Genomic DNA, 14,000 nt, shown 5'->3' with positions numbered 1-14,000 from the left:
AATATGCTTCAGCAAATCTCTATAAAGAAAGTAAATACTTTCAAACAATGATTGATTTTATTGCTTACTTTTCCAAAACTTTCACATAAAAATGACAAATAAGTAACAAAAATAAATAACAGACCATACTACATAATATAGAGCTTTCAGCTTTTACACATTAGTACAAACTATATTTCTCTTTGTAAAAGTTACTAATTATAAGATATATTCCCCGCCAGATGATAAATTCCTTAATCAATACTCATAAAGTCTTCAGCATCCAAATGAGTAATATTTGGAAGATCTGCGAAATCATCATCTTTATAAGCCATATTTGCCTCAATATTTTCATGTTTATTTGAGGGGGTTGCTTCATCATCATTATTTTGAAAACTCAAGTTTGTCTCCACATTATTATCTCTCCTTTTGAAAGAGGCTTGATAAAGTTTCACAAAATGTTCGGGCGTACGACATTCACGTGCCCAATGACCCTTCATACCACACCGGTGACAAAAATTGGATTTACCTCTGGAAGAATTATTTTGAGGACCTTTATTGTTCTCATGTTTATTTCCAACATGATGACGATAATTGATTCGTCCTCTACCACGTCCTCTCCCACGTCCACGACCACGGCCACGGCCGTGGCCGCGATAATTATTTTATCTTGATTCAGACTGATTATGCGCTACTACAACATTCGCTTCAGGGAATGGAGCAGATCTAGTGGGACGGGCTTCGTGATTTTTCATCAACAAAGTATTATTTTGCTCAGCCACAAGTAAGCATGTAATTAATTCAGAATACTTCTTAAATCCTTTTTCACGATATTGTTGTTGTAACAACACATTTGAAGCGTGAAAAGTGGAAAAAGTTTTCTCAAGTAAGTCATCATCAGTGATAGAGTCTCCACATAATTTTAACATGGAACTTACCTTGTGGATCGCAGAATTATACTCTATCACGACTTTAAAGTCTTGAAATCGAAGGTGAATCCAGTCATATCGGGCTTTTGGTAACATCGTAAGTTTCAGGTGGTGATACCGATCTTTCAAATTAGTCCATAATTCAAGAGGGTCTTTTATAGTTAAATATTCAGTTTTTAATCCTTCATGAATATGATGACGGAGAAAAATCATGGCTTTTGCTTTATCTTGGCTTGATGCGTTATTATCTTGTTTAATAGTATCACCTAGACCCTTAGCGTCAAGGTGAATTTCAGCATCAAGGATCCATGATAAATAATTTTTTCCAGAAATGTCAAGTGCCACAAATTCAAGTTTTGATAAATTTAACATGATAAAATTGGGATAGAAATTAATTTTAGAAATAGAAAAGACAACTAAAATAAAATTTCTTTAGTAGATATACTGATATAGAGATTAATTTTCTGGAGAAAATTAGGACTTTTTTCCATATGTAAATGAAAGAAAACAAAACATTTATGGGTAAGTTGCCAGCTAAAAAAAAGATAGAGGAGCAGTGGACAACCATTAATTTGGTTGATAACAAGATATATGATTTTTTTTATTTGATAGGAAGCAATTTTTCATGAATGGTTCCATTTTCCTCAAGTCTAAAGGAAAATGGAATTTAACCCTAAATCTCCACTGTCCCATTTCCTTATAAGTTGTCAAAAGGGTTGAATTCATTTGTCCGATACTTCCATTTTCTTTATTTTACAACTGTTTTTGACTAAAGGGGGTCTCTCAGAATCTCTTCGAATCATCAGAAAGATACCCAAGTTCACTTTTTTATTGTTGTTTTAGGTTCTTTGTTGTTTTGGGTCAATTGGGTTTGGGTAACTTGTGAATGATCTGATATCTTTATTCTTTTTTTTTTCGAGAATGGCTGATGATATGGTCATTCATTTTGCATCCAATTCTTCTAACCAATCTGACCAGTCTTTGCCTACAAGGATTGCGAAACTCGAGGCGAGAATGGTGGGGAAAGCTTCATCTGTTACATCCCAAGCTAATTCTTGGTCTGCCCCAGCTATATTTGGAGCTGCTGAGAATGTTGCTGAGGCTGCCGCCATCTCTAGTGATTCAGATGATGATGATGTGAGTTTGTGAAATGATAATCTTATTGATGTTTTGTCTTATGAAGTATGAATTTGCTAAATGCTGCAAAATCTCGTAAATGGGATCTTTGTTTGTAATGCTGGTCCATTTAAAAGTTTGGAATTAACTTAATTTGAGTTCTCTCTGAAGTGCGGCGCCAATTAATACGAAATTTTTTTAATTGCATATATAAATAATCAAAATCTCAATAGCAATAACATATTACCAAATATTTCAATTCAAAAATTGAAAACACATAGTACATACTAAAAGTCTAGAACTTGAATAAGAGAAAAACAGAACAAAAGTCAAAACAATGAGAAAAAAAAGAGAGGTAGAAGTAACTCTGAAGTCTAAAAAAAAAGGAAAACGAAATAGAGGAGGATTTGAAGAAGAAAAGAAGAAATACGTATTGGTTGGACTTTTGAGTCGCTGGAAAAGTCTGGATGGTCATCGGAGAGGTCTAGTCGAGTCGACTGGTTGGAGTCTCAGTCACAGTCTAAGAGTGCAACTGTGCAAATTTGAAAAGGAAACCCTAAAATAACTTTTAAAATCCTAAATTGGTTGCTGTTTTTAATGGAAAATACAAAAGGTGACACTTTTCTTACCTTTGTCGCCTCTTGCCTTTGTTGCCATTGTTTTCATTACGCTGCCTTTTGAATATCACCTCTCCACAAAGCTAATAGGTAATGAAGGGTTGGGTTGCCTCGCCTCTCACCATTGGCGACGATGTGATCACCTTTCACAGCCCTGCACCCTCCTATATAGGGTCATATCCTCGATAACTTGAAGTTGCGTCGTATCCTGTCTTATCAGCTCTCCTTAATACTTCTTCGGCCTACCTTTTCCCTTCCTCGTACCCTGTATAACCAACCTCTCGCACCTCTTCACTGGGGCGTCTATGCATCTTCTCTTCACATGTCAAACCTTCTCAATCTCGCTTCCCCGAGCTTGTCCACCACAAAGGCCACTCTCAACTTATTTTAGATATCCTCATTTCTAATCTTATCTCTCTTAGTAGGACCACACATCCACCAAAACTTCCTCATCTGCGCAACATGCATCTTTTGGACATGGGATTGCTTGATTGGCCAACATTCAGTCCCATACAACAATGTTGGTCGAACCACTACTTTATAGAACTTGCCTTTGAGTTTTGGCAGTACCTTTTTATCACACACGACTGCAAAGGCAAGCCTCCACTTCATACACGCCACACCCATACGGTGTGTGATATCAACATCGATGTCCATACTCCCCTGAGTTATAGACCTAAGATACTTGAATCTTTCTATCTTAGGGATATTTTGTGTGTGAAGCCTCACTTTCCTGCCAACCTCATACATTGCATCATTGACTTTACACTCCACATATTCTGTGTTGGTCCAGCTCAACCTGAATCCTTTAGCCTCTAAAGTTTGTCTCCACTCCTCTAGCTTTGCATTAACTCCATTACGTGTTTCATCAATCAATACTATGTCATCCGCAAATAACATACACCACGACACCTCATCTTGAATGTCTTGCGTCAAACCTTTCATCACCAAGGCAAATAGAAACGAATTAAAAGTGGACCCCTGGTGAATCCCATCTCCAGAGGGAAGTGCTCCAAGTCTCCTCTCACCATTCTTACCCGCGTCTTAGCTCCTTTGTACATGTCGTTTATCACTCTAATGTATGCCATCAATATACCTCTTGCCTCCGGGCATCACCATAAGACTTCCTTCAGAATTTTTCATAAGCGTTCTCAAGGTCAATGAACGCCATATGTCCTCTTCCTTTCTCGATACTTTTCCACCAGTCTTCTCACAAGATGAATGGCTTCTATGGTCGATCGCCCTGGCATGAATCCAAACGGATTCTCGAAAATAAACACATCCCTTTTCACTCTCAACTCCATCACTCTCTCCCAAACTTTCATAGTATGGCTTAACAACTTAATACCCCTGTAGTTGTTGCAATTTTGTATATCTCCCTTGTTCTTGTGCAACGGAACCATTGTACTACACCTCCATTCCTCGGGCATCTTAGCCGTCTTAAAAATGACATTGAACAAGCTAGTCAACCATTCCAAACCTACTCTATCCGTGCTCTTCCAAAACTCCACCGGGATCTCATCTAGACCTGTTGCTTTTCCCCTGCTCATCCTACTAATAGCATGCTTCACCTCCTCAACCCTAATGCGCCTACAATACCCGAAGTCCCGATGCCTGTCAGAGTGCTCTAACTCACCTGCACAATGTCTCTGTCCCCTTCTTTGTTCAAAAGTTTGTGAAAGTATGCTTGCCATCTTTGCTTAATGAGGATCTCGCTAACACTTTGCCTTTTTCATCTTTGATGCACTTCACTTGGTTCAAGTCTCGGGCCTTTCTCTCCCTTGCCTTAGCGAACCTGTACAACTTCTTATCTCTCCCTTTTTCTCCTTGTTCAATATACAGTCTTTCAAAAGCTGCCGTCTAATCTTACTATGGAAGTGATGGAAATTTTGATAGAATTTGTAACAACAAAAAAATTATTTACTTGGAAAAGAAGGTAGGTACTTATTATAACTTATAATTAGAACCATATTAACATTGAAAAGTCTTTTATGTCATTATCACTTAATGTCCTTAACCTTTGCCACTTGAACTAAACCTGGGTCTATATCGTTACCTCTTTATGTACGTATCACATAATTGGTATGTACCATCCTACTCTGCTTGCCACTAACAGTGCTGTTTGCAACCAAGTGCTGCTAGCCTGCTACTGATCTGGCCTCGTTCTTCACATGTTTCTTTATATGCATTTGAAAAGTTTGGCCGAATACCTAAATTTTCCAATGTATACTAAATACCATACGCTTTATTTCCATCGTGTCTCTTTTTATCCGATGCCATTAATGCGAGAAAGTTCTTCCTTTTAAAGCTTTCCTACCTTGTTGGATTCAAATTTTAACCAGTCCACATCTACTAAAGTTTCTTCCTTCCAAATCCTGATCAGATAAATCCGAACTGAAATTTGTTTGAGTTGTCAGACCCTAATAGTTTGTGACCTCAGCATTTTAAGACAAACACACCTCAGATAGATTATGGAACTACATTGCATTAGTTTTTTTCCTTATACTTTAAAAATGGGAAATCTGGATCCGAATATCTGCAATCTTGGAATACAACAACAACAACAACCCAGTGAAATCCTACATCGTGGGGTCTGGGGAGGGTAAAATGTACGCAGACCTGACTCCTACCAATGTAGGACGACTGTTTCCGAAAGACCCTCGGCTCAATAGAAGCATAGAAAAAAAAGTCATACAAGAATATTAAAAGTAGGTAAGTAGATAACGAAAGCGGTCCAAACAATAGTATAATCAAAGCACCAAAAAACAGTAGATATTGTTAGATAATAACATAAATACCATAAATAACATAAGATAACATAACATACATAACATAAATAACATAAATCAGAGTACAAGAAATCATAGTGCATTAATACGCCTACGGATAAGGGGGAATAATGCCACTATGTACTAGCCTTCTACCCTAATATGTGTTCTCCACACCCTCCTATCTAAGGTCATGTCCTCGGTAAGTTGTAAATGCGCCATGTCCTGTCTGATCACCTCTCTCCAATATTTCTTCGGCCTACCCCTACCTCTTCTGAAACCATCCATGGCCAACCTCTCACATCTCCGCACTGGTGCATCTGGGACTCTCCTCTTCACATGCCCAAACCATCTCAATCGCGTTTCACGCATCTTGTCCTCCATCGAGGCCACTCCTACCTTATCTCGAATAGCCTCATTTCTAATCCTGTTGCTCCTGGTATGCCCACACATCCATCTCAACATTCTCATCTCAGCAACTTTCATCTTTTGCACGTGGGAGACCTTAACTGGCCAACACTCTGCCCCATATAACATAGCTGGTCTAACCACCACTTTGTAGAACTTGCCCTTAAGTTGTGGTGGCACCTTCTTGTCACATAACACCCCGGAGGCGAGCCTCCATTTCATCCATCCTGCCCCAATACGATGTGTGACATCCTCGTCGATCTCTCCGCTGCCTTGCATGATAGAACCAAGGTACTTAAAACTACTTCTCTTTTGGATGGCTTGGTCCCCGAGCCTAACTTTCGCGCCAACCTCCTGAGGAGTCTCACTGAACTGGCACTCTAGGTACTCTGTCTTGGTCCTACTCAACTTAAACCCTTTAGACTCCAAGGTGCGTCTCCAATCTTCCAGCTTAGCGTTAACTCCGCTATGAGTCTCATCGATGAGGACTATGTCGTCCGCAAAAAGCATACACCATGGCACCTCACCTTGAATTTGTCGCGTTAATACATCCATCACCAAGGCAAATAGAAACGGACTAAGAGCTGAATCTTGATGCAACCCCATCACAACTGGAAAGTGTTCTGTGTCCCCTCCTACTGTCCTTACCCTGGTTTTGGCACCCTCGTACATGTCCTTGATCACCCTTATGTACGCTACAGGTACACCTTTAATCTGCAAACATCTCCATAGTATCTCTCGTGGGACTTTATCGTACGCCTTTTCTAAGTCGATGAATACCATATGCAAGTCTCTTTTCCTCTCCCTATATTGCTCTATTAGTCTCCTTATAAGATGGATGGCTTCTGTAGTTGAGCGTCCCGGCATAAATCCGAACTGGTTCTCTGAAATAGACACGCCTCTCCTCACCCTCATCTCCACCACTCTTTCCCACACTTTCATAGTATGGCTTAGAAGCTTGATACCTCTATAGTTGTCGCAACTCTGGCTATCTCCCTTGTTTTTGTATAGAGGGATCATGATGCTCGACCTCCATTCTACGGGCATCGTTGCCGTCGTAAAGATGACATTAGATAACCTAGTCAGCCATTCCAAACCTACCGAGCCCGCACTCTTCCAAAATTCTCCAGGGATCTCGTCAGGTCCGGTCGCTCTTCCCCAGCGCATCCTACGAACGGCACCTTTAACCTCATCGACTGTAATACTCATACAACCCCCAATATCTGCAATCTTGGAATGAATCTGAGATTTACTTTAATAAGCTCGATTTTTCTGTTGCATAATAACAAATGTTCCTAAATATGATCAGTGTTATCAAAAGCGAAAAGCAAGAAGCTCTAAGGTCCGTTGGGGATTTAAGCATAAACAAAAGCAAATAATGATGATGTGAATTTGTGAAATGATATTCTTATTGCTGCTGAGAGTGTTGCTGAGGCTACCGCAGTCTCTAGTGATTCATATGATGATGATGTGAGTTTGTGAAATGATATTCATATTGATGTTTTGTCTAATGAAGTATGAATTTGCTAAATGTTGCAAAATCTCATAAATGATATCCTTGTTTGTAATGCCAGTGCATTTAAAAGTTTGGAATTAACTTAATTTGAGCTCTCTCTATATCTATCTAGTTAATTGCCTTCTTTATTAGTTTATTTTCGGTTGAGATTCCATGTGGACAGGTAGCAAGCATGGTTTACCTGTGCAACTCTTAAATAGTTTACTAAGATAATTATTATAGATGACTAGAGATCTATTAGTTTTAACTTTCATTAGTTTAAACTTCATGACTCAGGACACAATCCTCAAGATACCACGTGTGAAATAAAAATTTGCACATCATTTTACCTATGGCACCTCTTTCGAACTCCACGACATAGTCATGTAGTTTCAACTTGTAGAAGTTGAAACTCCAACACATTATCCTGGAGCTTTGATGATTTGTGAATAATTCAGCTAGTTTCAATATGTCAAAATTGTAAGTAGGATGGATCTCTTACAAAGATTGGCAGAACCACAACATCTTTTAGCCAAATATACTACATTGACACAATCATACTATGGAACAACAATAACATACCCAGTGAAATCCCGCAAATTTGGGGAGAGTGCGAAGTAAGAATAGAGAAGAAGAAGATGCTGATGCTGATGCTGAAGCTAATGAAGATCTAAGATTGAAAATTGTTGAGAAAGCTTTACTTCGTGGTTGCTCAACTGATAATGGTGAAGATGTTGTTGTTACAGATTTGAAGAAGGAAAAGAAAGAGAAAAAGAAGAAGAAGGAAAAGAATGTTGAGACCCCAGAAGAACGTGCAAGTAGTTAAATTTAGTCTAAAAATTGGTGCAAGTTTTTTTTTTAATTTCTTAGCTTAACTAATTGTTCAGATTTGAGGTTGATTGATTTGTGTGATTTTCTTTTTAACTATGTTATTTAGCAGGTGTTGAGCGAATAGATAAGGGTTACCAGAGCTTCTGTAGTGAGATGTCTCTGGTAATCTGAATTTGTTTCTGCACATTTTGCTGTTTACCCTTTTTGCATGTTCTATATTCACTACTATGTTTTTACTTATTGTATCGCCAATTTCATTTTAAATATTCTGTTTAAATAAGTTGTATCATGTTCATGGCAATAAATAGAGCTAAGGTTGTAGTTAAAGGCACTAATAGGAAACTGAAATAACTATAAAAGAAGATAGTACTTACCATTAAGTAAGTGGTGTTAAAACTATGTTGCTCGGACTCCTCCAAAATGTCAACGGCATATGTTGTATTCTCCAAAAGTAGTGTATTTTTGCAGAATCCAACACGGGTGCGGCATCAAAAGATGAGTCCGTGCAACATAGGTTAAAATTATTGTGTCTGGGGATGATTTGTTTGAAGGAAACGAAAGGAATCTTTTTGTATATACATGTCTTTTGCATGACTTTCAACAATTTAAATTCGTTATACAATTCAGACTTATAAACAGATGTTCGAACTTTGATTTGATGGTTTGAGCCTATTGTCTTTTAGATTATCGTCCACTACTATTTACAACAACAACAACAACAAACCCAGTATAATTCCACAATGTGGGGTCTGGGGAGGGTAGAGTGTACGCAGACCTAACCCCCACCTTGAAAGGTAGGGCGGCTATTTTCGAAAGACCCTCGGTTTTAAGAGAGGAAAACAAGATAAAAAGTCAGATAAGGACAAGCATATCGAAAACAAGATGAAAACATCGTCCACTACTATTTATGTAACATATTTGTCAAATTGTGTTAAAGAGAAGTGGACATAATTTTTAAGTTGATGTGAATTGTAAAGACTTAAAATAGTCAAATTTAAAAAGAAACGCTTATTGGAATAATGACATGTTTTACTTGACTTGGACTTAGAGGCACAAGTGGTTACTAAATTGTAACAGAGACCGATAATAATTTGGATCCCTACCTTCAGGGATGAATTCTGGTCCTGACGTTTCTTGTTCAAAAGAAGTCCTTTCAAAGATTTTTTTATATAACTAATACTCTAATAGTACCATTCTGATAAGCTACTGTATAGTTTAGCTCTCAGTACAGTGAGTTTGGAGAATTGTTGTAACCCTGTTTTTGTCAGTCCTAACAAAGAAGGTCAAGCAGAAATTTGGAATATCTTTTATGTTCCATATGTCGCTCCTCTTCTTTCTTTCTATTGTATACTGATGGTTGTTGTTCTCTGATTATGTCAATAATCATGTAACATGTGAATAAAGCTTATGTAACTCCATTCCTTTAAAGCCCGAAGAAAGTCTTTAAGAGAGGTTTATCTTTTGTCAACAAAAAATAATTTACACAAAAGTTAGTTTAATCATCCTCTTCTACACTGAGTTGCTAGGTTAAATCTGTATTTGTTTTCATATTTAATTTGGAAGTCTGGAAAATGAATTACTAATAGTAGAAAATGATTTTGACGTGCACTTTCGTGCAATAAACAAAAGACATCACCACCAAGTCAATAGTATTTGGTATAGAGGGTCTGTAATGTTTGTCTACTTTAAATTCGGATATTTGGCGAGAATTAGTTATACTTCCAACTAAAATGATGTCTGACGTGAATGAATGTCAACGAAGCCATTCAACTAACTGTGTACTCCTTGGCAATTGAGGTTCACAAAAAGGGGTAAGACCTAGTTACCCGTATCAAAAAAAGGGGGGGGGGGGGGGGAAGACCTACTATGTTAAACCAGAATGCTAACTGCTAATTTTTGCCACTTCTGACCAAACGTTACAACTAGATCATAAGTTCCATCTTTTTTGGTTGTCCTCAAAGCAACTTTATTTTTCATAGTTCAGCACTGCCTCTCCCTTATCTGACACATTATTTATATCAACTTGCCTAGTCCTCCTGTTTCTGGTTCATCAGTACCAGGGAAGTATATGATGGTTGTGTTCTACTTAGATAGTATCGTAAGTTGTAGAATCATATAAGTGCATCTGTTGCATGACTGCACATACTTTTTCTTTGTGTTTAGTCTCTCCGGTAGGTTCAGACCTCATTGGTAGGTGCTTTGCTAACCAGAGTATGTTGCACATTAGTAGTCTGAATACCTGTGAGGAGTGCCTATATGAAAGTAGGTTTATCCTGGATTTTGAAACAAATATACTATCTGGACCTTAAAAATTCCAATGCTATTCCAATTTTGGTCTTAGGAGTACATATCTCAGTCTGCTGTTTATGAACAGGGCAAAGAGTGTTTCATCTGCAAGAAGGGCGGTCATCGTGCTAAGGATTGCCCTGAAAAAAACCAAGGAGGATCTGAAAGTTCAAGAATGTGGTAATATATTTAATACCCTGTACCACTTATTTCATATTTATTTAAATAGTTAGTACGGCTATCACTTTTAGTACTTAATTAATTTGAGAAAAGAAAAGAAAAGAAATGAAAAAGAAAAATAAAAAGAAAAAGAAAAAGAAAAAGAAACTCACCTGCGGTGGACGAAAGGAGAAAAAAACTATTCAGGTAAGAGGATCTACCTCTATTTCCACAATTGGTTATGAGCATGAAATTATTGTGTATAGGTAATATAGAGAAGTAGCATATTAATATAGTGGATAGATGGAATTGAAATTGAAAGTTACTGGCAGAGTGTGCCTTTAGGGCTGGGGAGACAAGGTCTAGTGGCCATTATTGGTTAATGATGGCCAATGAATGGGTAATAAGGCTTGAATGATTAAAGGATTATAAGGCGCACGTGGGTTCCGCATTCTGTGAATCAACATGTTATTGCTATAATTTGGTTTTCAATGTTTCTTTAGATTTTCTTATTATAATCACATTATGATTCAAGTTTTAATATATTGAGATAGATAATTAAATATTAGGTGTATTTTATTATATAAGTACCATTGATTTATGTTATTTAGGAAACTGATTATAGTAATATGGGTGTCTACGAACTCGTTTACTTACGAACATTGTATACTTGTTAGATTGGGAACGTTCTGAGGCATCGAAGAAAGGAAAATCACAGGTGAATTAGGTTGCTTGACTTCGGTTCTTCGGTTGAGGTAGGTTATGGTTTATTATATATCATAGATAGACTCTTAATAGTGATTGATAGTCATTGAGTAATGTGTGAAGCTTACTATGCATTTAATTATTGTAGTTTGGATGATTGATATGTTGTAGTGATTGGTCTGAAATCTCGAGGCCATGAAATCCATAATCTTGAACTTGCCCTATCAAAAATAGTGCCTTGAATAAAGAAGGTTTGATGAAATATTGTTAATGAAGTGGAATGTAATCATGAAGAATGATAAATTAATTATATTTGGATCGGGTGTCACGTTCCGACACAATATATTTGGATCGGGTGTCACGTTCTGGCACGGTAATATTAAAGGAAAACAAATTAAAATGACTTAATACTGCCCAATCTTCAATAACTCATTTTTCAAAAGAGTGTGATGTGGAGGCTTGAGTCCTCATGTGTGATCTTAATATTGTTGATTGGTTATGAAATTGTTCATTGTGTTATCACTTGATCTTGATCTTGTTGGTTGCTACCTGTTAAGTGCTACGGTTGATTTTCCGCTATTACTTATTGCATATTGATTCCTATTTTGAGTCGGCCGATGATACCTACTCAGTACATGTTGTCCTGTACTGACCCCTACTTGTATCTTTCTTTGTTTTATTTGTGGAGTGCAGCGAGTCTTCCATCGACTTCAACTCGACTTCAGCTCTAGTCAGTCTCCAGTTCATCGGATTGGAGGGTGAGCTATCCTTCTAACTAGCGATGGAATCTCTTGTCATGGCATGGTGTCCTTAGTTTTCGGACACACTATGTTAATTGTTTATTCTGGTATTGATATTTTCAGACTTAGTTTTAGAATTTAGATGTCCTTCATGTGATGACTTTCAGGTTTTGGGAAAAACGTATTTATTTGAGCTTCCGCGTTATTGTTATGTTTATTAATTGGGGTTTGTATCGTTGGTTCTCCCATCTAGGAGGTTAAGTGTGGGTGCCACTCATGACCCATTTTGGGTCGTGACATCATTGTGCTAAGGATTGCCCTGAAAAAAACCAAGGAGGATCTGAAAGTTCAAGAATGTGTTTAAAATGTGGGGATTCTGGGCAATGATATGTTTTCATGATGGAATAACTATTCTGCTGATGATCCAGAGGTGTTGCTGAAGAAACTTCAACTTGAAATTGATTTATTTTTTGTTGCTTAATTATCAATTTTCCTGCTTTCATCTTGACCTTGACAGGAAATACAATGTTACATTTGTAAGAGTTTTTGTCATCTTTGCTGTGCAAGCTACCCTGATGGTTGTCCGAGTGAAATATCCTGTTACAGATGTGGTCTACTAGGTCATACCGGTTTGGTAAGTAAATGGCCATGAAACGACATGACTCCTCTGTGTATGTGTGTGTGTGTTTCTCTTGTCCTTGTTCAGGAATCCTTTTGAATGCTGCAATTTCAACTTACATATGTTCAATGCAAGCATGCACAGGATCTCGTGGGGAGACTAGTGGTACATGGCATCTTAGTTCTTGTTATAGGTGTGGCGAAGAAGGGCATTTTGCACGAGAATGCACTAATTCCAATACAGTGAATTATATATCTGTGATTGACAACCCGCTCATTTGCAGCATCCTCCAACTCCTGGAAATAAGAGAGCCAGGTTATCCAACTTTGGTTCTGATGATCATTCTTCTGTTTCTTATTCATCTAGAAAAGTCCAACAGGCTTGACTTTAATGATTCAACTTCTTATGGATCAGTCAAATATCATCATCACCATAGGTTTTCGGCTTCTCGTTTTGGTAACAACAGTCATGATGGGAGGAGAAATTATGAATGGTAACAGAAACCCTCTATCATCTCCTCTCTTTTTTGGATGATTTGAGAAATCCATCAGAAGCATAACCTTACCAATTGAGCTAATGGCTTGACCTTGGGGGAGTAAGTCCATGGACCCTTCCTTCAAAGGGTGCCTAGATACTGAAAGGTTGTCCCTTGCAACGCTGAAACCCAGGGGGCATCTCCTAGTCTTTTTTAATTATTATTATTATTTGAAATTTGAGTTTCCCCTTGATCCCATTAGTGTTAATTATCCATAATTGCTAGTATTCTCTGAAGTTGGTTATTTGTGTTTCTCTAGTTTGTAGACTTTGGGAGAGGTACATTATATGAATTCTGAAAAGAATATTCCAACTACACTATTGAAGAAACAAAATAACACATATATAACAGTTGTTTACCCTTTTTGAAATATAGCAATAGAATTTTTACTAAATATAATAAATAAAAGCACAGTAAAAATTATATTTATGGATTCAGGCTTTTAGACTGCTGCAGCACTTCGTTTACGATTTCAGAAGTGAGAAAAATTATAATTTTTTTTTACCATAGTAAGAGTTTTCCAAGCGGATATAATTTAATGTGAAAATTCAAAGATAAATAGTAAATTTTCACTCCCAAAACATCGGCCCCAAATTTCAAATATTCAACAAAAAAACGTGCTTCAATCAATTTGTTGTGTTTTATAATTAAAATCTATATTTTATAAATAAAAAAATAGATATTTGTATTATAAATTAGGATCTTAAACACATTATTTATGTGATTTTTCCTTTAACCAATTTTTTTGTAGATCGTCTCTTTCATGTGTAAACATAAGTGTCGTAAGTAATAAATTTCAATAAAAGGCTAAAT

General features: G+C 37.2%; 1 protein-coding gene across 6 annotated transcripts; it reads left to right on the top strand.

Annotated features, from left to right (window-relative positions):
- Positions 1 to 1,510: 1,510 nt before the first annotated feature.
- Positions 1,511 to 13,568, top strand: LOC129902888 (serine/threonine-protein kinase TOUSLED-like). 6 transcript variants are annotated; one of them, XM_055978329.1, is made up of 4 exons: positions 1,511 to 2,045; positions 11,987 to 12,051; positions 12,551 to 12,667; positions 12,797 to 13,567. In XM_055978329.1, exons 1-3 carry the CDS (start codon positions 1,830 to 1,832, stop codon positions 12,651 to 12,653), a joined length of 384 nt encoding a protein of 127 aa, XP_055834304.1. In that variant the 5' UTR covers positions 1,511 to 1,829; the 3' UTR covers positions 12,654 to 12,667; positions 12,797 to 13,567. The 6 variants fall into 6 exon arrangements, 5 of the variants coding, with proteins under 5 accessions (XP_055834304.1, XP_055834303.1, XP_055834305.1 ...); XM_055978328.1 differs by having other exon boundaries at positions 12,551 to 12,668; positions 12,788 to 13,567; XR_008770165.1 differs by adding exons at positions 10,518 to 10,609; positions 11,266 to 11,343 and having other exon boundaries at positions 1,516 to 2,045; positions 11,987 to 13,567.
- The last annotated feature ends 432 nt before the right edge of the window (positions 13,569 to 14,000 follow it).

This window comes from Solanum dulcamara, chromosome 9 (genome assembly GCF_947179165.1).
Source record: "Solanum dulcamara chromosome 9, daSolDulc1.2, whole genome shotgun sequence".
In the NCBI taxonomy this organism is placed as follows: Eukaryota; Viridiplantae; Streptophyta; class Magnoliopsida; order Solanales; family Solanaceae; genus Solanum; species Solanum dulcamara.
Note: the sequence above shows the minus strand (reverse complement) of the source record. Positions and strands in the feature narration are given on the sequence as shown.